This window comes from Pseudoliparis swirei, chromosome 15 (genome assembly GCF_029220125.1).
Source record: "Pseudoliparis swirei isolate HS2019 ecotype Mariana Trench chromosome 15, NWPU_hadal_v1, whole genome shotgun sequence".
Lineage (NCBI taxonomy): Eukaryota > Metazoa > Chordata > Actinopteri > Perciformes > Liparidae > Pseudoliparis > Pseudoliparis swirei.
The window spans coordinates 826,314-850,388 of NC_079402.1; the positions used below are offsets into that span (position 1 = coordinate 826,314).

At 47.9% G+C, this 24,075-nt stretch overlaps 1 protein-coding gene across 5 annotated transcripts in view; it reads right to left on the reverse strand.

Moving 5' to 3' along the window:
- The window catches only part of shroom3 (shroom family member 3), a 55,006-nt gene that overhangs the window by 3,149 nt on the left and 27,782 nt on the right, over positions 1-24,075 (reverse strand). For 4 of the 5 annotated variants that reach the window (XM_056432024.1, XM_056432027.1, XM_056432026.1 and 1 more), the window contains 18 exons: positions 23,798-23,999; positions 19,933-19,988; positions 18,847-19,264; positions 18,472-18,702; positions 16,320-16,632; positions 16,059-16,192; positions 15,762-15,911; positions 13,009-13,466; positions 12,203-12,430; positions 10,440-10,620; positions 10,083-10,341; positions 9,094-9,173; positions 8,370-8,401; positions 7,456-8,185; positions 6,792-7,341; positions 2,973-3,118; positions 1,307-1,388; positions 1,057-1,222 (listed from right to left, as the gene is read on the reverse strand). In XM_056432024.1, coding sequence (XP_056287999.1) covers positions 1,057-1,222; positions 1,307-1,388; positions 2,973-3,118; positions 6,792-7,341; positions 7,456-8,185; positions 8,370-8,401; positions 9,094-9,173; positions 10,083-10,341; positions 10,440-10,620; positions 12,203-12,430; positions 13,009-13,466; positions 15,762-15,911; positions 16,059-16,192; positions 16,320-16,632; positions 18,472-18,702; positions 18,847-19,264; positions 19,933-19,988; positions 23,798-23,999 — 4,416 coding nt within the window. The remainder of the gene's footprint in view (positions 1-1,056; positions 1,223-1,306; positions 1,389-2,972; positions 3,119-6,791; positions 7,342-7,455; positions 8,186-8,369; positions 8,402-9,093; positions 9,174-10,082; positions 10,342-10,439; positions 10,621-12,202; positions 12,431-13,008; positions 13,467-15,761; positions 15,912-16,058; positions 16,193-16,319; positions 16,633-18,471; positions 18,703-18,846; positions 19,265-19,932; positions 19,989-23,797; positions 24,000-24,075) is intronic. The other variant, XM_056432025.1, reaches the window with a different exon arrangement.

The following is a 24,075-nucleotide window of genomic DNA, read 5'->3' on the forward strand; positions in this document are numbered from 1 at the left end:
CTCACGGTCTGGGTCTCACGGTCTGGGTCTCACGGTCTGGGTCCACACGGTCTGGGTCTACATGGTCTGGGTCCACATGGTCTGGGTCTCATGGTCTGGGTCTCACGGTCTGGGTCTACGGTCTGGGTCTCACGGTCTGGGTCTCACGGTCTGGGTCCACATGGTCTGGGTCTACGGTCTGGGTCTCATGCGGTCTGGGTCCACATGGTCTGGGTCTACATGGTCTGGGTCTACATGGTCTGGGTCTACATGGTCTGGGTCTCACGGTCTGGGTCACGGTCTGGGTCTGCGGTCTGGGTCTGGGCCATGTCTGGGTCTCACACGGTCTGGGTCTACATGGTCTGGGTCCACGGTCTGGGTCCACATGGTCTGGGTCTACATGGTCTGGGTCTCAGGTCTGGGTCCATGGTCTGGGTCCACATGGTCTGGGTCTACATGGTCTGGGTCTACATGGTCTGGGTCTACGCGGTCTGGGTCTACACGGTCTGGGTCTACACGGTCTGGGTCTACGCGGTCTGGGTCTACGCGGTCTGGGTCTACACGGTCTGGGTCTACATGGTCTGGGTCTACGCGGTCTGGGTCTACATGGTCTGGGTCTACGCGGTCTGGGTCTACACGGTCTGGGTCTCACGGTCTGGGTCTACATGGTCTGGGTCTCACGGTCTGGGTCTCACGGTCTGGGCTACGGTCTGGTCACGCGGTCTGGGTCTACACGGTCTGGGTCTCGCGGTCTGGGTCTACGCGGTCTGGGTCTCGCGGTCTGGGTCTCGCGGTCTGGGTCTCACGGTCTGGGTCTCGCGGTCTGGGTCTCACGGTCTGGGTCTACGGTCTGGGTCTCATGGTCTGGGTCTCATCTGGCGGTCTGGGTCTACGCGGTCTGGGTCTACATGGTCTGGGTCTACGCGGTCTGGGTCTACGCGGTCTGGGTCTACGCGGTCTGGGTCTACGCGGTCTGGGTCTACGCGGTCTGGGTCTACGCGGTCTGGGTCTACGCGGTCTGGGTCTACGCCCCAGAGCCCCGTCGCAGCTCCGGCGTGTCGATGGCGCCAGACGTACCGATGGAGCCGGCGTACTTGTCCCTCTCGCTGGCCTTCAGGCGCTCCTGCACGAGGCTCTGGACGCCGGCCGCCAGCTCCTGGTGACCTCGCTGCTCCTCGCTCAGCGCCTCCTTCTCGCGCCGCAGAGCCGCCACGCTGCGCCGCAGAGCCTCGCACAGCTCCACCTGGTGAACACGCTCACGTTAGCGACATTATCATCCATATTCATGACAAAGTAAACACTTTCAGTCGAAGTCCCTTGGGATTACCTTCCTGGTGCGGAGGTCTTTCTCTTCCTCATCCAGATCCGTCGCTGGACTCTGGTCAGGATCCCCGACGCCATCTTGGATCCTTGGAGGAACCACATTATTTATCAGTTATCACGTTTCTCAAGATCTGTCTTCCTCGTGTTTCAGAAGATGAGTAAGATAACCGGAAAGAGTGACATACAAACAAATGGAGAGAAGTTGACATTGTTTACGCTATTTACTATTTCATATAGTTTAGAGTTTGACTTCCTTCATACAGTACCGCCTCTACACTCACAACACTTCATACTTTTAAACCTTTAAATATTCAGTGAATGAAGAAATTAATATAAGGAAGGCAGTGAGATACGGAGGAGTCTATTATTGTAGGTTAAGTTCATCCTGTTATACCAACTCTGGCCGCTAGGTGTCAGCAATGTTCCGCCTCATCTCCACCTGCCAATGATGGATCAGGATGGAATCGAGAGAAAGAACAAACGTTCATCTGCTCTGGTAAGAATAAAGAAACGCGTCTCATCCGTCCTCCGACCACTAAACCTTCACCCAGTGGCCACTACGCTGCTTTTGATTGGTTCTATGAATCCAAAGTTCTTCTCTGATCCAGCTGTGGAGTTGAATGAAACCGTCACTGTGGCTGGACTCACTCTCCACACACCGGATCAGGTTGGTCCGGTCTCTCCTGTCCCGCTTCCAGACCTCCAGCACTTCAAATAGCGCTGGTGGTCTGTTCCCCCGGTCGGTTCAGAGTGACGTCATCGTCCTTCACCCGAGCTTGAACCTGATGTATGACCTGAATCATGACCGGGCCACAAAGCCACAAGACTATCTAGATTGACTTTGTCATCCCCATGTCTGATTGAAGTGAACCAACAGTGTGCTTGATTTCAGTTCCTGGAAGTGAGAGGACACTAGCTACAACATATTTGCTCCAACTGAAGAACTCTAAAATAAACTGCATCCAACTCAACGTCACATAAAGCAAAACTGTAGAATTTGACTAACCGAGATCAAAGGTGAACGCTAAAGCACCACCTCCTTCTACTGACTGGATGGCACTAGATCAATGTGAGAAATGAGGCCACGACAGTGATGCTGGTGCCTTTGTGTCAGTGAGGACACATTCCTTCTCTGAGCTTCATGTTCACCAACAAACACATTCAAGGCCCCCGTGCAGGACCCCAGAGGCTTGTGACAGGAACACAGATAATGACTGATGTCGGTTTACAGGAAGTCCTTTTCCCAATCCGATGATCTTATCCTTCGGTCACTTTCTGCAATTTTGGTCTAAACACACTCGACATGAAGGTCGTTCTCCTTGTGTTACATGAACTAGTTCAGCAGTGATCCTCCTCCAGCGGTTAACTCAGTCTATGAAGTCGCTGGTTGTGATTCACTGACTGTAAATCCACCGTCCTGCATGTCTCTGTTGTTTGTACTAACGGGGAGGGAATGACGGCAGGAGTAATCATCAGAGATGTCATGGGGAGTTGGGGAATTCTTCTTATCTACATCACAAACAAACCATCAATGATAAAGCAGGAGCAAGAACTCCTGAGACGTCAATGAAATAAAGAGAGTATTCACAGATAACGAGGAGTGTTTTGTTGACATTAAATCTCTTCGTATCTTACAGGAAATGTTGAAGAATATTCAAAGTCAGAATTACCTGTACTCAAATGGCCTACTGCCCCTGCATTGCCTTGGTGATTGCCCAACCAGTCTGCTGTTTGGAAAGATCTCCTCCATCAGCTCCACAGTGGATTTACTGCCCCAGGTTTCCAGGAGGGGGAGCAGAGAGCTGTCCTGCAACACCTGGATACGATGAAAAAGAAAGAGTCAGGACTAGGTACTATGACAAAGGTAGTCAGGTCTAGGTACTACCACAAAGGTAGAGTCAGGACTAGGTACTACCACAAAGGTAGTCAGGACTAAGTACTACCACAAAGGTAGTCAGCACTAGGTACTACCACAAAGGTAGAGTCAGGACTAGGTACTACCACAAAGGTAGTCAGGACAAGATACTACGACAAAGGTAGTCAGAACTAGGTACTACCACAAAGGTAGTCAGGACTAAGTACTACCACAAAGGTAGAGTCAGGACAAGATACTACGACAAAGGTAGTCAGAACTAGGTACTACCACAAAGGTAGTCAGGACTAGGTACTACCACAAAGGTAGAGTCAGGACTAGGTACTACCACAAAGGTAGAGTCAGGACAAGGTACTACGACAAAGGTAGTCAGAACTAGGTACTACCACAAAGGTAGTCAGGACAAGATACTACCACAAAGGTAGTCAGGACTAGGTACTAACACAAAGGTAGTCAGGACTAGGTACTAACACAAAGGTAGTCAGGACTAAGTACTACCACAAAGGTAGTCAGGACTAGGTACTACCACAAAGGTAGTCAGGACTAGGTACTAAAACAAAGGTAGTCAGGACTAGGTACTACCACAAAGGTAGTCAGGACTAAGTACTACCACAAAGGTAGTCAGGACTAGGTACTAAAACAAAGGTAGTCAGGACTAGGTACTACCACAAAGGTAGTCAGAACTAGGTACTACCACAAAGGTAGTCAGGACTAAGTACTACCACAAAGGTAGAGTCAGGACAAGATACTACGACAAAGGTAGTCAGAACTAGGTACTACCACAAAGGTAGTCAGGACTAGGTACTACCACAAAGGTAGAGTCAGGACTAGGTACTACCACAAAGGTAGAGTCAGGACAAGATACTACGACAAAGGTAGTCAGAACTAGGTACTACCACAAAGGTAGTCAGGACAAGATACTACCACAAAGGTAGTCAGGACTAGGTACTAACACAAAGGTAGTCAGGACTAGGTACTAACACAAAGGTAGTCAGGACTAAGTACTACCACAAAGGTAGTCAGGACTAGGTACTAACACAAAGGTAGTCAGGACTAAGTACTACCACAAAGGTAGTCAGGACTAAGTACTACCACAAAGGTAGTCAGGAGTAAGTACTACCACAAAGGTAGTCAGGACTAGGTACTAAAACAAAGGTAGTCAGGACTAGGTACTAAAACAAAGGTAGTCAGGACTAGGTACTACCACAAAGGTAGTCAGGACTAGGTACTAAAACAAAGGTAGTCAGGACTAGGTACTAAAACAAAGGTAGTCAGGACTAAGTACTACCACAAAGGTAGTCAGGACTAGGTACTACCACAAAGGTAGTCAGGACTAGGTACTAAAACAAAGGTAGTCAGGACTAGGTACTACCACAAAGGTAGTCAGGACTAGGTACTACCACAAAGGTAGAGTCAGGACTAGGTACTACCACAAAGGTAGTCAGGACTAGGTACTACCACAAAGGTAGTCAGGACTAGGTATGAACACAAAGGTAGTCAGGACTAAGTACTAACACAAAGGTAGTCAGGACTAGGTACTAAAACAAAGGTAGTCAGGACTAGGTACTACCACAAAGGTAGTCAGGACTAGGTACTAAAACAAAGGTAGTCAGGACTAAGTACTACCACAAAGGTAGTCAGGACTAAGTACTACCACAAAGGTAGTCAGGACTAGGTACTAAAACAAAGGTAGTCAGGACTAGGTACTACCACAAAGGTAGTCAGGACTAGGTACTAAAACAAAGGTAGTCAGGACTAGGTACTACCACAAAGGTAGTCAGGACTAAGTACTACCACAAAGGTAGTCAGGACTAGGTACTAAAACAAAGGTAGTCAGGACTAGGTACTACCACAAAGGTAGTCAGGACTAAGTACTAACACAAAGGTAGTCAGGACTAGGTACTACCACAAAGGTAGAGTCAGGACTAGGTACTACCACAAAGGTAGAGTCAGGACTAGGTACTACCACAAAGGTAGAGTTAGGACTAGGTACTACCACAAAGGTAGTCAGGACTAGGTACTAACACAAAGGTAGTCAGGACTAAGTACTACCACAAAGGTAGTCAGGACTAAGTACTACCACAAAGGTAGTCAGGACTAGGTACTAACACAAAGGTAGTCAGGACTAAGTACGACCACAAAGGTAGTCAAGACTAAGTACTACCACAAAGGTAGTCAGGACTAGGTACTACCACAAAGGTAGTCAGGACTAAGTACGACCACAAAGGTAGTCAAGACTAAGTACTACCACAAAGGTAGTCAGGACTAGGTACTACCACAAAGGTAGTCAGGACTAGGTACTAACACAAAGGTAGTCAGGACTAAGTACAACCACAAAGGTAGAGTCAGGACTAGGTACTACCACAAAGGTAGTCAGGACTAGGTACTAACACAAAGGTAGTCAAGACTAAGTACTACCACAAAGGTAGTCAGGACTAGGTACTAAAACAAAGGTAGTCAGGACTAGGTACTACCACAAAGGTAGTCAGGACTAGGTACTAAAACAAAGGTAGTCAGGACAAGATACTAAAACAAAGGTAGAGTCAGGACTAAGTACTAAAACAAAGGTAGTCAGGACTAGGTCCTAAAACAAAGGTAGTCAGGACTAGGTACTACCACAAAGGTAGAGTCAGGACTAGGTACTACCACAAAGGTAGTCAGGACTAGGTACGAACACAAAGGTAGTCAGGACTAGGTACTAAAACAAAGGTAGTCAGGACTAGGTACTACCACAAAGGTAGTCAGGACTAGGTACTAAAACAAAGGTAGTCAGGACTAAGTACTACCACAAAGGTAGTCAGGACTAGGTACTAAAACAAAGGTAGTCAGGACTAGGTACTACCACAAAGGTAGTCAGGACTAGGTACTAAAACAAAGGTAGTCAGGACTAGGTACTAACACAAAGGTAGTCAGGACTAAGTACTACCACAAAGGTAGTCAGGGCTAGGTACTAAAACAAAGGTAGAGTCAGGACTAGGTACTACCACAAAGGTAGTCAGGACTAAGTACTACCACAAAGGTAGAGTCAGGACTAGGTACTACCACAAAGGTAGAGTCAGGACTAGGTACTACCACAAAGGTAGAGTTAGGACTAGGTACTACGACAAAGGTAGTCAGGACTAAGTACTACCACAAAGGTAGTCAGGACTAGGTACTAACACAAAGGTAGTCAGGACTAAGTACTACCACAAAGGTAGTCAGGACTAAGTACTACCACAAAGGTAGTCAGGACTAGGTACTAACACAAAGGTAGTCAGGACTAGGTACTACCACAAAGGTAGTCAGGACTAAGTACTACCACAAAGGTAGTCAGGACTAGGTACTAACACAAAGGTAGTCAGGACTAAGTACTACCACAAAGGTAGTCAGGACTAAGTACTACCACAAAGGTAGTCAGGACTAGGTACTACCACAAAGGTAGTCAGGACTAGGTACTAAAACAAAGGTAGTCAGGACTATGTACTAACACAAAGGTAGTGAGGACTAGGTACTAAAACAAAGGTAGTCAGGACTATGTACTAACACAAAGGTAGTGAGGACTAGGTACTAAAACAAAGGTAGTCAGGACTAGGTACAGCCACCCTTTTCAAATCAACTTGTGACACCAGGTACCCACCAGCTGCCGGGCCAGCGCCTCCACTCGTAACTCTTCAGGTGTCTTTTCCCTCTTGGGTAGGGGCTGGTACTCAAGACCTAGGGTGTCCTTGGTTGTGGTAGGGATGGTGATGGAGGCTATGGTTGTAGTAGGGATGGTGATGGAGGCTATGGTTGTGGTAGGGATGGTGATGGAGGCTATGGTTGTAGTAGGGATGGTGATGGAGGCTATGGTTGTGGTAGGGATGGTGATGGAGGCTATGGTTGTGGTAGGGATGGTGATGGAGGCTATGGTTGTGGTAGGGATGGTGATGGAGGCTATGGTTGTGGTAGGGATGGTGATGGAGGCTATGGTTGTAGTAGGGATGGTGATGGAGGCTATGGTTGTGGTAGGGATGGTGATGGAGGCTATGGTTGTGGTAGGGATGGTGATGGAGGCTATGGTGGAGAGCTGTGACTTCATGGAAGGAAGGAGAACGGGCACAGGCGAAGGATGGACATCGGAACGAGACCTTGGAGGGGAGTGGAGGGTTGACCTCTTGTTGGAGGGGGTTGAGACCTCCGTGCTCGGACTGAATACAGAGAAGAGAACAGTGGAACGTAAAAAGAGAAAGAGCCAGTACATTAAAAAAAGGTCCATAATGATTATATTTCAATAAAAAAATTATAAAAGTAGTAAAACACACCTTCCAACAGCAACTTCCTGCTCCGACTCGCGAGGAGGAGGAGAAGGAAGAGGAGGAGAAGCAGGAGGAGAAGGGGGAGGAGGGAAGTCCTCCAAGATGCTTGTCTCTTGGATTGGCAGAGGGCTTTGGAGGAAGACTTCATCATAGTCCTCCAGCGACAGGCCTACGCAGGAGTCGAGTGGCTGGTCAACGGAGACCAAGAAACTCGACTCAGAGATCCTCAGAGACGACCGGTGCTGAGGGATGGACGGATGGGATGAAGGGGGAGGAGACGCCGCCGTGCTCCTGCCGGCCTCCCGGCCCGGTGGGGATGCACGCTGCCATTGTGCTGGCGTCTCTGGCAAAACTAGTTTCAACACGTCTTCCGCAGAATACCGCGTTGTGATCTCTAAACTAGAGGCTCTCTCTCTGGACGGGTGCTTGGCGAGGTCTTCTGGGGAGATGGGCTCGCTCACACTGCGTCTCGTTGGTCGGTCCGTCACCAGAGTTTCGGTGTTACCGCCCACGCCGTCACCTGTGCCGGGTCGCGGGGTGCCGGGGAAGGTGATGGCGTCTAGGTTGGCCTGGCTCAGCCTCTCGGCAGCGTGCCACCCAGTGCTGCCTCCAGGGGGCGAGAGGGGGCAGGGCAGGCCCACGGAGGCCGCCAGCATGGACGTGCTGAGGGCCCGCTGGCGCTCGCTGGTCCTCGGCCGCTCCCTGCGGGTCACAGGTGTGTCGACGAGGCCTAAGTCTGGGGTCAGAACCATATATGAGTCCATGGACAACGAGTGACCGGAGACCCCCGGATGAGGACCGTTTGACACCGAACATAACATTTCATTTACGTTGTGGCCTCATGCGTCATGAATCACTCTGTGTCTGGTCAATAAAAGTAAACATGGACCATGAGGACGGGTCGGGTTTGAGATGCTCACCTGAAGGTCCTGCAGGCTGGAACGGCTCCAGACTGTCGGCAGGACAGATAAAGATAAAGAACATTTCATTTAACTAAAGAACTACTTCAGACAAAAACAACAACATCTGACAGTTTTATAAAATAAAGAACAACGATGACACAGAGAACGATATTTGAGATCATGAATGTGGTATCGCTTTAATCTTTGTGGATCATGGAGGAGGCGGTTCTGTCCCAAGAGGATCCTTTAAGACTAACCGCCTGGTTGTTTGTCAAATGGACGACAACAACAACAACATGAAGTTCCATGTAGTTGATCACAGATCGTGTCCCATACGTCCTGTTTTAGATGTGACTGTTCCTCACCCAGTGGTGTTCAAGGTCACGGTCGTGGTGCATTCAGGGTCCTGGTTATCCCGACAGATCTGAGTCAACATGCTCACAGCATTCCTGAAGTGACCTCTGACCTTCATCTTGAGAGAAGAGGAGTCTGTGTTCTGTTGATTGTTCTGTACTTCTCTGCTTCCTGACATTCCTCAGTCCCTCCCTTCTTTGACTCCTCTCCTTGTTCCTCGCCTCCTCTCCTCCCATTGGACTCTTTCACTCCTCTCAACCTCTCCTTCTTTCTCTCCTATCCTCTGAACTCCCTTGCCTCCTTTCTAACCGTGCTTCCTCCTCCTCTTCCTCTGGAGAAAAGCTGCTTGGGGATTTGAACCGACAGCCTGAACGGAGGTGTGACGTACCTGTCCTCGGCCACCAGAGAGCGACGTCCAGCTTCAGAGACGAAGACCCCAAACATCTCAACGCCACCTGGAGGGACGTCCTGGAACACAGACACAGGTCGGCCTTATAGGAAGAGAGTTCCTCTTCTCATATGGACTCATGTTGTATGAGGAAGAAACCTGGGGAAGTGCCTGAGAGCTGCATTCTCCAGGGGGCGACTCCTCTGGTTGTATAGAAGTCTATGCGTCATGTGTTAAAGCTGCATTCTCTCTCCTGACCAACAGGGGGCGACTCCTCTGGTTGTATAGAAGTCTATGCTTCATGTGTTAAAGCTGCATTCTCTCTCCTGACCACCAGGGGGTGACTCCTCTGGTTGTATAGAAGTCGATGCTTCATGTGTTAAAGCTACATTATCTCTCCTGACCACCAGGGGGCGACTCCTCTGGTTGTATAGAAGTCGATGCTTCATGTGTTAAAGCTGCATTCTCTCTCCTGACCACCAGGGGGTGACTCCTCTGGTTGTATAGAAGTCGATGCTTCATGTGTTAAAGCTGCATTCTCTCTCCTGACCACCAGGGGGCGACTCCTCTGGTTGTATAGAAGTATATGCTTCATGTGTTAAAGCTGCATTCTCTCTCCTGACCACTAGGGGGTGACTCCTCTGGTTGTATAGAAGTCTATGCTTCATGTGTTAAAGCTGCATTCTCTCTCCTGACCACCAGGGGGCGACTCCTCTGGTTGTATAGAAGTCTATGCTTCATGTGTTAGAGCTGCATTCTCTCTCCTGACCACCAGGGGGCGCCTCCTCTGGTTGTATAGAAGTCTATGCTTCATGTGTTAAAGCTGCATTCTCTCTCCTGGCCACCAGGGGGAGACTCCTACTAAACTCAAACTACCAGGTACCACCTAAATCACATTAAACTCATTTTCAAATCCCGATCATTTAATTTCTGTATCATATCATCAATATAAAAAGCATATAGCTATATTTAGCCCGTATGTCTGGTACCTGGCTCTCCTCGCAGGGGGAGGAGTGTGAGCGCTGCTGTGGACGACTCGTCTGGGTCTCCTCGGTTCCCCCCAGGAGATCCTGGCTGGACGGCGACCTCCCGGAGCCCCGAGCCGCCCCGTTGAGCTGCAGACACGGGGCCAGGTGGACCGGAGGCCCCGAGGCCGGCTGTAGGGGGTCCAGGACCAGGTCTCTGCTGAGCCCCGCTTCACAGTGGATCTGCTGCACTGTCCGGGCCTCGGGCTCAGGAGGCGGAGCCCTGGGAGTTAATCAAGTTATTGTAATAATTCATTTTACAAGTTCATCGTCTGGTGAATATAAATATATAAATAGATGTGTTTAGGTGGTTTAGGGTACCCAGGAGGCTGGTGGTCCGGAGCCCTCTGAAGGGACCTCCTGTCCAGGAGGACCAGGGACTGGAGGCTCCTCTGGTCTCCTCCAGGAGGAGGGAGGGGGGAGAGGAGACGCCTCCCCACAGAGGAGGAGAGACCATCTGAGTCCTGGAGGGAGAGCAGGCTGGAGGAGAGGCTGAGGGGGTCTGAGGGAGGGGGGAGGGAGGGAGAGAGAGAGGGGGGAGGGAGGGAGGGAGAGAGAGAGAGAGGGGGGAGGGAGGGAGAGACAAATGGGATGGACAAAGAGAGGGAGGAGAAGAGATTAATCTATTGTTCCAGGGAGGACTGGAGGAGAGAGGGAGAGAGAGGAGGAGGAAGAGGAGGAGAGAGGGAGGGAGGGAGAGAGAGAGAGAGAGGGAGGGGGGGGGAGGGGGAGAGAGGAGGAGAGGGGGAGAGGGAGAGGAGAGGGGAGGGGAGAGAGGGAGGGAGAGAGAGAGGGGGGAGGGAGGGAGGGAGAGAGAGAGAGAGGGGGGAGGGACAAAAGGAAAGAATGGATCCACACCCACGACTGCACGGCCATGCACAGCTCCAACGTCATCATCAAGTTTGCTGACGACACAACAGTGTTGGGGCTGATTACCGACGACGACGAGACAGCCTATAGGGAGGAGGTTGGATCACTGGTACAGTGGTGCCAGGAGAACAGCCTCGTCCTCAACGTCAAGAAGACCAAGGAGCTGATCGTGGACTACAGGAAGCGGAGAGGAGAGCACACGCCCATCTCCATAGACGGAGTTGCAGTAGAGAGGTCAGCAGCTTCAAGTTCCTCGGCGTGCACATCTCCGAGGACCTCACATGGACCACGCACACCACTCACGTGGTGAAAAGGGCCCAACAACGCCTGTATTTCCTTAGGCGACTGAGGAAATTCAACATGGCTCCCCGCATCCTCAGAACATTCTACACCAGTACCATCGAGAGTGTTCTGACAGGTTGCATCACCGTCTGGTACGGGAACTGCACCGCCCTGGAGCGTAGGGCACTACAGAGGGTGGTGCGGTCGGCACAGTACATCGTTGGAGGTGAGCTTCCTCCATCCTGGACATATACACCAAGCGGTGCGTGGCCAGGGCCAAACGGATGATGAAGACAATAACCACCCGGCCACAAACTGTTCACCCTTCTACCGTCAGGCAGGCGATACCGCAGTATCAAGTGCCGCACAAACAGACTGAGGACAGCTTCTTCAGTCAGGCCATCAGGCTGCTGAACAAGGACTGAGACCCTCATTAACACTACACACCAGAACATATTCTGTGAATATCTATGGCCATGGTGTATATTTTATTACATTGTTTATATATATATATATTGTATATATATATTGTATGTATATACATATATATATATATATAGTCTCAAAAAAGTGTATATTTTATTACATTGTTTTATATATATATATTGCCATGATGTATATTCTATTACATTGTTTTATATATATATTGTTAATACTTTCTTCTTTTTTTTGTGTGGATATTGTATAGTTTATTCTCATTCTTATTCTTTTTTTAGTCTGCTACTGCTGTCGGGTGTTTTGCACATAAGAATTTCACGAACCGATTATACTTGTATAAAAGGGGATGTGACAATAAAAACTTGAAACTTGAAACTTGAAACTTGAAACTCAATCTATCACTTCAATATTTGCATTACCCATCAAACCCCTCACTCATACTTCTCCCTCCCTCCCTCCCTCTCTACCTCCCTTCCTCCCTCTCCCTCCCTCACCTGTAAAGTTGTCGTCTTCCTGCTGTAGGTAGGCGCTCCGGGGCCTTGGTCCCCTCCTCCTTCCTCCCCCGTCCCTCCTCACGCTCCTCTTCCTCTCCATGTACTCGGCCAGCGCGTCGTGCTGCAGCTGCCTCAAGTCGGGCCGTGACGTGGCGTTCTGCAGAGCTCCGCCCCCGAAGCGGCTCGCCACGAGCTCGAACATCTTCCTCCGGTCCGCCACGCTGGTCTCTGGCAGACGGGGAGATGGGGGTCAAAGGTCAGAAATCAGACTCCAACCATCACAACACTCACTGCCCAACGCCCGGCTTCTCCTCAGGGAGTCACGCTCCAAGAAGATCTTCTTCTTAGCCAACCTACTTTAAAGAAAAACATTTTTCTACGCTACCGTTTGAATATAATATAAGCCACGCCTCTCGAGTGAGTCGATGCGTCCCGACACGAAGCAGACAACACAAATAAAACACTGGCAGCCGGTCTGAAGACGCTTGGGAGACAAAATACATATTACGTAGCCTTTGATGGTAGCTTTGGTACTTAAGTCTTCATGCTAATGCTCATGCTACCGGTGCATTCCGTGTCCTCTGGTCCAGACCCAGCCTTATCCTACCAACACTGAGATGAAGTTAAATGGGTTCATTTCATTCAAACTGACATGAAGCAACACCAGCGCGAGCAGTACGGAGCGGGTTTAGGTCGGCTCCACGCTGACAGAACTGAATTGAGTTTTCATTACGCTATGTGGTTGTGTGTATTTGTGCCGTAGTACCAAATTCTCTTGAGTGTGTGAGGTGTGAAGGGTGAAGTACCTCCTCCACGCCTGAAGAGGGCAGCGGTCTCTGCATCGGTAACTCCGACCTCGTTCATGTTCTCCGGCTCCGAGAAGGATCTCTTCTTCTGGTCCACCGTCAGACGCCTGCGGCCACAGATACGCGTCAGAGGGGGTCCGACCGGCGGGACCCTGGGGAGGGCCGGGGGACTCGGGCCCCGGGCCTCCGGGCTGACCATGTGGCGCTCCTTCGGGGTGTGAAGGGAGACCGGCGGCGTGATGACCACGCCCTGTGGCTTGGGCATGGTCTTTGGGCCTCTCTTCTCCAGGGACCGGTACAGGGCGGAGCCAGCTGGAGTCTGGAGGTCGCTGGAGGAGGTCAAGCGAGAAGGAGGTGCCGGAGCAGAAGGGCTGATGGAGGAGCCGAGGTCTCTCCTTCTGAAGGAGGTGGACCGCAGGACCTTGGACTGGGCGTCTTTCACAGAGTCCCTGTAAGATCTGTGAAGAGAAACGGTTCCATTATCAGGAGGGCTCCGGGAAACTCAAGGCCCAGGTCTGTGAGAGGACTCTGTGAGAGGACTCTGTGAGAGGACTCTGTGAGAGGACTCTGTGAGAGGACTCTGTGAGAGGACTCTGTGAGAGGACTCTGTGAGAGGACTCTGTGAGAGGACTCTGTGAGAGGACTCTGTGAGAGGACTCTGTGAGAGGACTCTGTTAAAGGACTCTGTGAGAGGACTCTGTGAGAGGACTCTGTGAGAGGACTCTGTTAGAGGACTCTGTGAGAGGACTCTGTGAGAGGACTCTGTGAGAGGACTCTGTGAGAGGACTCTGTGAGAGGACTCTGTTAAAGGACTCTGTGAGAGGACTCTGTGAGAGGACTCTGTTAAAGGACTCTGTGAGAGGACTCTGTGAGAGGACTCTGTTAGAGGACTCTGTGAGAGGACTCTGTGAGAGGACTCTGTTAAAGGACTCTGTGAGAGGACTCTGTGAGAGGACTCTGTGAGAGGACTCTGTTAAAGGACTCTGTGAGAGGACTCTGTTAAAGGACTCTGTGAGAGGACTCTGTTAAAGGACTCTGTGAGAGGACTCTGTTAGAGGACTCTGTGAGAGGACTCTGTTAGAGGACTCTGTGAGAGGACTCTGTTAGAGGACTCTGTGAGAGGACTCTGTTAGAGGACTCTGTGAGAGGACTCTGTGAGAGGACTCTGTTAAAGGACTCTGTGAGAGGACTCTGTTAAAGGACTCTGTGAGAGGACTCTGTTAGAGGACTCTGTTAGAGGACTCTGTGAGAGGACTCTGTGAGAGGACTCTGTTAGAGGACTCTGTGAGAGGACTCTGTGAGAGGACTCTGTGGGAGGACTCTGTTAAAGGACTCTGTGAGAGGACTCTGTGAGAGGACTCTGTGAGAGGACTCTGTTAAAGGACTCTGTGAGAGGACTCTGTTAGAGGACTCTGTTAAAGGACTCTGTGAGAGGACTCTGTGAGAGGACTCTGTTAAAGGACTCTGTGAGAGGACTCTGTTAGAGGACTCTGTTAAAGGACTCTGTGAGAGGACTCTGTGAGAGGACTCTGTTAAAGGACTCTGTGAGAGGACTCTGTTAGAGGACTCTGTTAAAGGACTCTGTTAGAGGACTCTGTGAGAGGACTCTGTTAAAGGACTCTGTGAGAGGACTCTGTGAGAGGACTCTGTTAGAGGACTCTGTGAGAGGACTCTGTTAGAGGACTCTGTTAGAGGACTCTGTGAGAGGACTCTGTTAGAGGACTCTGTTAGAGGACTCTGTGAGAGGACTCTGTGAGAGGACTCTGTGAGAGGACTCTGTTAAAGGACTCTGTGAGAGGACTCTGTGAGAGGACTCTGTGAGAGGACTCTGTGAGAGGACTCTGTTAAAGGACTCTGTGAGAGGACTCTGTGAGAGGACTCTGTGAGAGGACTCTGTTAAAGGACTCTGTGGGAGGACTCTGTTAAAGGACTCTGTGAGAGGACTCTGTGAGAGGACTCTGTGAGAGGACTCTGTGAGAGGACTCTGTTAGAGGACTCTGTTAAAGGACTCTGTGAGAGGACTCTGTGAGAGGACTCTGTGAGAGGACTCTGTGAGAGGACTCTGTGAGAGGACTCTGTTAGAGGACTCTGTGAGAGGACTCTGTTAGAGGACTCTGTGAGAGGACTCTGTTAAAGGACTCTGTGAGAGGACTCTGTGAGAGGACTCTGTGAGAGGACTCTGTTAGAGGACTCTGTGAGAGGACTCTGTGAGAGGACTCTGTGAGAGGACTCTGTTAGAGGACTCTGTTAAAGGACTCTGTGAGAGGACTCTGTGAGAGGACTCTGTGAGAGGACTCTGTTAAAGGACTCTGTGAGAGGACTCTGTGAGAGGACTCTGTTAGAGGACTCTGTTAAAGGACTCTGTGAGAGGACTCTGTGAGAGGACTCTGTTAGAGGACTCTGTGAGAGGACTCTGTGAGAGGACTCTGTGAGAGGACTCTGTTAGAGGACTCTGTTAGAGGACTCTGTGAGAGGACTCTGTTAGAGGACTCTGTTAGAGGACTCTGTTAGAGGACTCTGTGAGAGGACTCTGTGAGAGGACTCTGTGAGAGGACTCTGTGAGAGGACTCCGACCTGCTAAAGGACTCTAGTCTGTTAGAAGACTCTGTTCTGATGGAAGACTTTGACTTGGACTCTAAACTATTGGAGGACTCTGGCCTGTTAGAGGACTCTGTGAGAGGACTCTGACCTGGTGGAGGACTCTGACCTAGAGGACTCTGACCTAGAGGACTCTGACCTGGTGGTAGACTGACCTGTTGAGGGACGAGTCCCGCATGGAGCCCAACCTCTCCTGGATGTCCTGTGTCCGAGGAAAGTCTTTCCTGAATTCGTCCTCCCTGGACTCGTCCAAGTGGAAGGTGCTCCGGCTCCTCTGGAGAGCTGAACTGGGATCTCCCGGGGCCCTGAACACCACACGGACGGGGAGTCTAGTTAATATGACTCAACTGGAAGGACTCCAGACACAATGTCTAACACATGTGTAACGCAGGCAAAACAAGACATGCACAGAATCCATGGAGAGACGCTTGAAGTGACCCTGAACCCGGTACCTGTGTGTCATGAGCTGGCTGCTGCCCCCCCGGTGGCTCGTGGTCCGGTGGGCCTTGGTCCGGCTGTTGCTTCTCTCCAGCATGATCCTGAGGTCCTGGGCTCCACACGGGGAGCTCCGGCCGGCCTCCGCCTCCTGAGTCAGGACCAGAAGATTCAGATCAGGAGCAGGATCAAGACTTTCTGGTATTGTTCTGTTGAGCGGCGACTACAACGGTGCAGATGACGGTTCATGATTCACACAACCGGACCGGCTCAGTTACCCGGGCGTGGCCGGCCGGGTCCGAGGCGGCGCTGTGGCTGCGCTGCTTGCCGCTTCGCTCCCGACGCTCGAAGCAACCGACCTTTTCCAGGACCGAGAGGCTGCGGACCGGTTCCTGGCTGCCGTCGCTGTGGGGGCTGGCGATCTCCAGACGGGTCAGTGGCGGCTCCCGGTGGTCCCGGTGCTGCAGAGCCGCCGAGTCACTGAGGTGACGGGGATGAGGCTGAGCGGGTCCCTGGGTGGGAGGAGCTTGTCCCTGGGCCAGCCTGGAGGACGCCATCGGCTCTGCATGAACGCTGGCCTGGTCCGTTGACCTGAGGGGGGGGGGGGGGGGACAGTGTTGTGTAACCCAACAAGAACCAATACCAAAGCCACAGAGACTCTAAACCACAGAGACTCTAAACCACAGAGACTCTAAGCCACAGAGACTCTAAACCACAGAGACTCTAAACCACAGAGACTCTAAACAACAGAGACTCTAAGCCACAGAGACTCTAAACCACAGAGACTCTAAACCACAGAGACTCTAGACCACAGAGACTCTAAGCCACAGAGACTCTAAACCACAGAGACTCTAAACCACAGAGACTCTAAACCACAGAGACTCTAAACCACAGAGACTCTAAACCACAGACTCTAAGCCACAGAGACTCTAAACCACAGAGACTCTAGACCACAGAGACTCTAGACCACAGAGACTCTAGACCACAGAGACTCTAAACCACAGAGACTCTAAACCACAGAGACTCTAAGCCACAGAGACTCTAAACCACAGAGACTCTAAGCCAAAGAGACTCTAAACCACAGAGACTCTAGACCACAGAGACTCTAGACCACAGAGACTCTAAACCACAGAGACTCTAAACCACAGAGACTCTAGACCACAGAGACTCTAAGCCAAAGAGACTCTAAACCACAGAGACTCTAAGCCAAAGAGACTCTAAGCCAAATAGACTCTAAACCACAGAGACTCTAGACCACAGAGACTCTAGACCACAGAGACTCTAGACCACAGAGACTCTAAACCACAGAGACTCTAAACCACAGAGACTCTAGACCACAGAGACTCTAAGCCAAAGAGACTCTAAACCACAGAGACTCTAAACCACAGAGACTCTAAACCACAGAGACTCTAAGCCAAAGAGACTCTAAACCACAGAGACTCTAGACCACAGAGACTCTAGACCACAGAGACTCTAAACCACAGAGACTCTAAACCACAGAGACTCTAGACCACAGAGACTCTAAGCCAAAGAGACTCTAAACCACAGAGACTCTAAGCCACAGAGACTCTAAACCACAGAGACTCTAGACCACAGAGACTCTAGACCACAGAGACTCTAGACCACAGAGACTCTAAACCACAGAGACTCTAAGCCAAAGAGACTCTAAACCACAGAGACTCTAAACCACAGAGACTCTAAACCACAGAGACTCTAGACCACAGAGACTCTAAGCCAAAGAGACTCTAAACCACAGAGACTCTAGACCACAGAGACTCTAGACCACAGAGACTCTAGACCACAGAGACTCTAAACCACAGAGACTCTAGACCACAGAGACTCTAGACCACAGAGACTCTAAACCACAGAGACTCTAAGCCAAAGAGACTCTAGACCACAGAGACTCTAGACCACAGAGACTCTAGACCACAGAGACTCTAAGCCACAGAGACTCTAGACCACAGAGACTCTAGACCACAGAGACTCTAGACCACAGAGACTCTAGACCACAGAGACTCTAAACCACAGAGACTCTAGACCACAGAGACTCTAGACCACAGAGACTCTAGACCACAGAGACTCTAAACCACAGAGACTCTAAGCCAAAGAGACTCTAAACCACAGAGACTCTAGACCACAGAGACTCTAAACCACAGAGACTCTAAGCCAAAGAGACTCTAAACCACAGAGACTCTAAACCACAGAGACTCTAAACCACAGAGACTCTAAACCACAGAGACTCTAAACCACAGAGACTCTAGACCACAGAGACTCCACTGAGCCGGACGCAGACCACCTTCACGCCTCTGGATTGAAGACTCATGGACGAACTCATCCACTGACTTCACTCAGTTATTCTGATGTTGTTGTGCAGCGGCCCGACCTCACAACCAGAAATGATTTAAACATGTCAGACATCATCCCGTGTACCTGCTCCCGTCTCCTCTGGACCGGACCGCTGTGCCGGGCTCTCTCCTCTGGGAGGAGGCGTCCTGGTTCTGTTCCTGGAGCACGTGGCCGGTGTGAGCGTGGGACCCTTGGAGGCTCTGACTGTGAGGTCCCTGGTGGTTTGGAGGCCTCCGGGATCCGGTCTGGTCCTCTGATTCCTCCCCGTCAGTTTTCACGTGTTGAGTTGAGAGTCCAAACTCTTCCTGGTGCGTTCTGAGGAAAGAGAAGAGTTCATGCTGGAACCAGACGGTGTAGGACACAGACGTAGCATCAAAGGAAAGAATATCACTCTGGGAACAGACTCCAACTTCAGGGATGGACTCAGAATACAGCAGTTGGTTGAAGTATCTTCATCACCTGTGTGCTTCGTGTGCTTGAGGCCTGAGCTGTGCTGAGGAAGAGGAGTACTGGTAGAGTGAAGAGGAGAGATTGTTTTGGGATCCGTTTTCTGGAGCCGACATCCTTCTATCCCTCCGCCTCTCCGGTGCTCCTCCCTCCCTCCCTCCGGCGCCCGGCTGCTGGCGGCCGCCCTCCTCGGCCAGGGCCCGGTCCCCCCCCAAGGAGCCCGGCCCGGGGCTGGCGCTGGGCATCGGTGCGTCGTGGGGCTCAAGCTGGGGGGCGGGGCCCACGAGCCGGCCAGGCTGAGGGATGGGGCCGGTAGGGGCCGGGGCCAGGGGGGGGCCTCCGCCCTGCCGGGGCCTGGTGGTGGGGCTGCTCTCTGGACTCTTCTCCACCACGGTGTGGAGCTGGCCCTCAGCGCCGAACGAGCCTTTAGCTGGAGCACAGACATGATGTCATGATGCCAGAGCATGAGGACCGCTGATAGTGCTTATAAGTAATGCTCATAGACATAGTATAGAGATATTATAGACGTATTATAGACATATAGACGTATTATAGACATATAGACATATTATAGACATATAGACATATTATAGACATATAGACATATAGACATATTATAGACATATTATAGACATATTATAGACATATAGAGATATTATATACATATTATAGACATATTATAGACATATAGACATATTATAGAGATATTATAGAAATATAGACATATTATAGAGATATTATAGAGATATTATAGCCATATTATATACATATTATAGACATATAGACATATTATAGAGATATTATAGAAATATAGACATATTATAGAGATATTATAGAGATATAGACATATTATAGAGATATTATAGAGATATTATATACATATTATAGACATATTATATACATATTATAAACATATAGACATATTATAGACATATAGACATATTATAGAGATTTTATATACATATTATAGACATATTATAGAGATATTTCCTGTTGCACAGCATTGTTTTTGAAATATTGACTTGTCCTCTATTGATAAACTTGGGGTTCTTTTCTTTGGTTCTATTTGGTCACAATGAGTATAATGAGGTGATGTACCTGCACTTGAGGCCACGGGGCCACTGGAGTGATGCCAGGAACCTTTCTGCAGAGACCTGAGTAACAAGAACATTACATAGCATTTGATTTGTGTTCATTTCAACAAACATAGCACATTCTATTGTAATAGCATTCAACGTTATTGCAGACTGTTGTAGAATATTGTGTCTCTTATATTATTTCATAGCACAGCGCACTGCACTGTAGCACATCGTCTTGATCTATCATATCATCAGCATATTGTGATATATATCATATCATCAGCATATCGTGATATATATCATCAGCATATCCAGGGTTTTTCCTGCATAGAGAAAATTTGGGCGCGCGCCTAAGCCGTTTTCCCAAACGCCTATGACAAACCCTGAGCGCAGTAAGGCAAAAAAAAGTCCGCGATGGACTGATATCGTGATATATATATCATCAGCATATCGTGATATATATCATCAGCATATCGTGATATATATCATATCATCAGCATATCGTGATATATATCATATCATCAGCATATCGTGATATATATAGTATCATCAGCATATCCTGATATATATCATATCATCAGCATATGGTGATATATATCATATCATCAGCATATCGTGATATATATCATCAGCATATCGTGATATATATCATATCATCAGCATATCGTGATATATATCATCAGCATATCGTGATATATATCATATCATCAGCATATCGTGATATATATTGTATCATCAGCATATCTTGATATACAGGACTGTCTCAGAAAATTAGAATATTGTGATAAAGTTCTTTATTTTCTGTAATGCAATTAAAAAACCAAAAATGTCATGCATTCTGGATTCATTACAAATCAACTGAAATATTGCAAGCCTTTTATTCTTTTAATATTTTTTTTATTGCATTACAGAAAATAAAGAACTTTATCACAATATTCTAATTTTCTGAGACAGTCCTGTATATCATATCATCAACATATCGTGATATATATCATATCATCAGCATATCGTGATATATATTGTATCATCAGCATATCGTGATATATATTGTATCATCAGCATATCGTGATATATATGGTATCATCAGCATATCGTGATATATATTGTATCATCAGCATATCGTGATATATATCAAATCATCAGCATATTGTGATATATATTGTATCATCAGCATATCGTGATATATATCATATCATCAGCATATTGTGATATATATTGTATCATCAGCATATCGTGATATATATCATATCATCAGCATATCGTGATATACAGGACTGTCTCAGAAAATTAGAATATTGTGATAAAGTTCTTTATTTTCTGTAATGCAATTAAAAAATTATTAAATATTAAAAGAATAAAAGGCTTGCAATATTTCAGTTGATTTGTAATGAATCCAGAATGCATGACATTTTTGTTTTTTTAATTGCATTACAGAAAATAAAGAACTTTATCACAATATTCTAATTTTCTGAGACAGTCCTGTATATCATCAGCATATCGTGATATAAATCATATCATCAGCATATCGTGATATATATGGTATCATCAGCATATCGTGATATATATCATATCATCAGCATATCGTGATACATATCATCAGCATATCGTGATATATATGGTATCATCAGCATATCGTGATATATATCGTATCATCAGCATATCGTGATATATATCATATCATCAGCATATCGTGATATATATCATATCATCAGCATATCGTGATACATATCATCAGCATATCGTGATATATATCATATCATCAGCATATCGTGATACATACCATTAGCATATCGTGATATATATCGTATCATCAGCATATCGTGATATATATCATCAGCATATCGTGATATAAATCATATCATCAGCATATCGTGATATATATCATATCATCAGCATATCGTAATATATATGGTATCATCAGCATATCGTGATATATATCATCAGCATATCGAGATATATCGTATCATCAGCATATCGTGATATATATCGTATCATCAGCATATCGTGATATATATCATAGCATCAGCATATCGTATCATCAGCATATCGTGATATATATCGTATCATCAGCATATCGTGATATATATCATATCATCAGCATATCGTGATATATAATCAGCATATCGTGATATATCGTATCATCAGCATATCGTGATATATATCGTATCATCAGCATATCGTGATATATATCATATCATCAGCATATCGTGATATATAATCAGCATATCGTGATATATCGTATCATATTGTTTTTTCACTGTACAATAGCACAACATTTAGCATTGTATCGTAGCGTAGCATGTTGCACAGTGTTATATTGTATCACAGCATACTAAACCACATCGTATACCAGAGGGTAACATATTGCATTTGAAATAAATACGAGTGCTGTGAAAAATAACGCGTTAACTCAGTTAATTCAATTACAGGTTTAACTAGTTATGTTTTTTAACGCATTTAACGCATGCGCAGAATGAGCTTCCAATCCGTCTGTTGTTGGTCGTCGGGACGAAAAAAAAGTCACTTGCAAAATGAGCTTCCAATCCACCACTTCAATCTGAACTCTGTCCGCTCTCATGCAGACGGTCTGTTCATCGGTAATGATCCTTCCGCAGGTTCACCTCCGGAAACCTTGTTACGACTTTTACTTCCTGTAGATCAGGGTCTCAACACGTCGATCGCGACCTGCCAGTCGATCGCGGCGTAGTGTCGGTAGATCGCATGACATTAAAGAGATTGGCCCGCCCCCCCCGACATGTTCTCTAGAGCACGTCTTTGTTCTTTTATTAAACCAAACGTCTGTTGTTGATCGTATCTCCACAGCAGCATGTCATTTCTGTCTCTTCGCGTTGCGTTAACACTTATCGATCTCCGTCTCGCGCGCCACAGAGCTCCGTGCGCGCGCATCGGGACCGAGCAAAACAAAAGTCACTTGTCAATCTGTCCCCGTGTCCGGGCCGGTGAGGTTTCAGCTTTGCAGCGGTGTCCCCGCCGTCCCTTTCATCACGGCCCAGTTCATGAAGAAAACCCACACAGTCAGTCTGCCTCAGCAGCTGCTAGAGGAAGACTAGAGGCCTTTAGATGTATCATGGTGGAGTTAATGGTTGACAAACAAGAGAAACATGTTCTGTTTAACCTCCTGTTACCTTTACATTTACTCACATATTTTACCCTCGGGGTCAATTTGACCCCAGCAATTAAAACCTCCAGAAAATTATTAGAATTAATATTGCTTCCCAAGTTTAAGTGTGAGGTACTTTATGTTTGTTTGTTGACTACCTAAATAGCCCTTTAAATAAATAAAAAAGTTGATATTTCTGATATGTTTGACACAGTGAAAAACAGCCTGGGGTCAAATTGACCCCAAAGAACACCGACATTAAACATTGAATGGGGTTAAATTGACCCGAAGGTAACAGGAGGGTTAAACATTCTGTTTAGGATGAAGATGTATTAATGTTCCATATGGAAGAAAACTGCTAAATAACTGCTGAGTTGCAGCACCATTGTATAGAAGAATGTATAAATGTATATATCCGTCTTTTGTCATAAATCTCTATGTTCTCACAAAATATACCGAGAATATCGGTAATATGTGATTAATCATGATTAATCCACAGAAACCTGTGATTAACCCGATTAAAATTTGTAATCGTTTCACAGCCCTAATAAATACATGTACGGACCTCTGGAGTCTTGTTTTAAAAAACAACACCTACCATACACTTCGTTCATAAACGATAGAATAATATAATACGGTGTTTAGACTGAACCGGTACGTGAAGTAGTTCATACCGAAATCCTCATCACCATTCAAATTGCCGCATCTGGGTTCATCATTGGAAGACAATTGAGAGTCACCGGATTGGACCGATGCTACTCACCGCAGTGAGCGGCCGTGCTCCAGGCTGGACCAGGAGTTGGGTCTGTCGTGGTTCCTGATGGCTGCGTAGCTGTCGCTGCGCCGCGGTGGAGCTGGCACCGCCTTCAGGCTCTCGTAGGACCGGTTTGATGCCGGTGTGGCACCGCTGCCACTGCTGCCACTACCACCGCCACCGCCACGGTAACAGACCCCTCCTACTGAACCTGGAACGAACAGTACAAAATAAAAACAATGACATCATCACGTTAGCGCTACGTTAGCCGTTAGTGTTACGTTAGC